Below are 1,591 nucleotides of genomic sequence, written 5' to 3' on the forward strand. Positions count from 1 at the left end.
GTGGCTCACATTTTTGTGGCTTTCTCTAACTTGAGATTTTATTTGATATATAGTTTCTTATAGGATAACACATAAGAAGTCAAAATTAAAGCATAATCCATTTGGAGATTCAAGCCACCATGACTCTAATTAGTGGACCACTAGTAACCACGCCCACGGGATTAGTGTAGTCTTATCATTTTTAATGACCGATATCAAAGGTTTAATTATAGATGGCACCATTTTTTAATATTTTTTTTTATCCTGGAGCAAGACATGGGTATGCTCCACTTCAATGACAGGTACGCTTTTGCCACCTAATAATTCACAACCAACAAATGTGGACGTAAGACTCACCAATTGTATTGTCATGCTGCTATTCTACTAAACTCTAAAGTGGTTGAAGTAGTAGTGTGCCACACATTGCTGCTGTCTTTTTCCATATTCAATAACCATATACCAAGTTATCTTATTAATTACTCTCTTAATTTAACTATTATTAAGTCAGCAAGACAACTTGAGAACATATTTCCACACTAAAAAACATTATTATCATTCAAACGTACAACAATTGACTTTTCAAAAGGACAACATTCCACATTGTCCTCTCATTTGTTCCCTCTTACAAATACCATCCTAAATCTAAATCTCCCATCTTTAAGCCATTCATTCCCTCATCTTTCTCAGAAACCCTTTTGGTGCCGAAAAACCCTTTGATGTTAAGTTTAATAATCTGAAGCAAAATGCTTGGGAAAAAGATGGTATCTTTGAAGAAACTAGCGAAGAAAGTGAAGGGTGTTGGTGGCGCTGAGCGTGACCCTGACACTCTCCACCATGAATGTTTGCTGAAGGAGTATGAAGAGGAGAAGGAATCTGGGTCTGGCGTAACCCCAACTGGTTTTTTAGCACTTTACGTCGGTGATGAACGGCAGAGATATGTGGTCCCAACCAGCTACCTTTCGCACCCTCTATTCAAGATGCTGCTGGAGAAGGCCTACAATGAATTTGGCTTTGCTCAGAGGAATGGCCTTGTCGTTCCATGCACTGCTTCCACATTTCAAGAGGTGGTGAATGCTATTGAATGCAACAATGGCAAGTTTGACTTAGGAAAACTTTTTGAAGATTTTGCTTAAAACTGCAGAAAAACTGTCATGTGTTTTGTTTTTGTTTCTGTGGTTATTGTTAATGCATCAAAACCATGACCTTATTAGATGATCTATGAAGAACACGGGTCTTAATGTTGGCTAGCTGATCTTGGTAGCTTTAGTTTCAATTGAAGCTATCTCTGCAAACAAACGATTTTCATGTATGATTGTTTTGACTTATAAATTAGTTTTTTGACGTTGTGACAGTGAAGTATATCAATAATTCAATATTTTAGTCTATCGGAAGCTTATGAGTTTTGTTATATCTTTATCATAGACTTTGAGAAATCAAACGTGTCACTTACTTTTACAACTGGCATCCAGTGCCAGAAAAGTGACCTCAGCAATCAGTGGCAACAATCGTGGTTGTTCAATTAGTCAAATGGATGTTTTCAATGGAAATGTTGTATTGTAGTGTCTCCTTGGTTTGGAAAGAATCAGATAATCTACGACCAGAATTGGATTTA

General features: G+C 36.9%; 1 protein-coding gene across 1 annotated transcript; it reads left to right on the forward strand.

Annotated features, from left to right (window-relative positions):
- The first annotated feature begins 558 nt into the window (after positions 1–558).
- Positions 559–1,324, forward strand: LOC114192394 (auxin-responsive protein SAUR19-like). The gene has a single exon (XM_028082101.1). It carries the CDS (start codon positions 723–725, stop codon positions 1,110–1,112), a length of 390 nt encoding a protein of 129 aa, XP_027937902.1. The 5' UTR covers positions 559–722; the 3' UTR covers positions 1,113–1,324.
- Positions 1,325–1,591: the final 267 nt, after the last annotated feature.

This window comes from Vigna unguiculata, chromosome 7, assembly GCF_004118075.2.
Source record: "Vigna unguiculata cultivar IT97K-499-35 chromosome 7, ASM411807v1, whole genome shotgun sequence".
Taxonomy (NCBI): domain Eukaryota; kingdom Viridiplantae; phylum Streptophyta; class Magnoliopsida; order Fabales; family Fabaceae; genus Vigna; species Vigna unguiculata.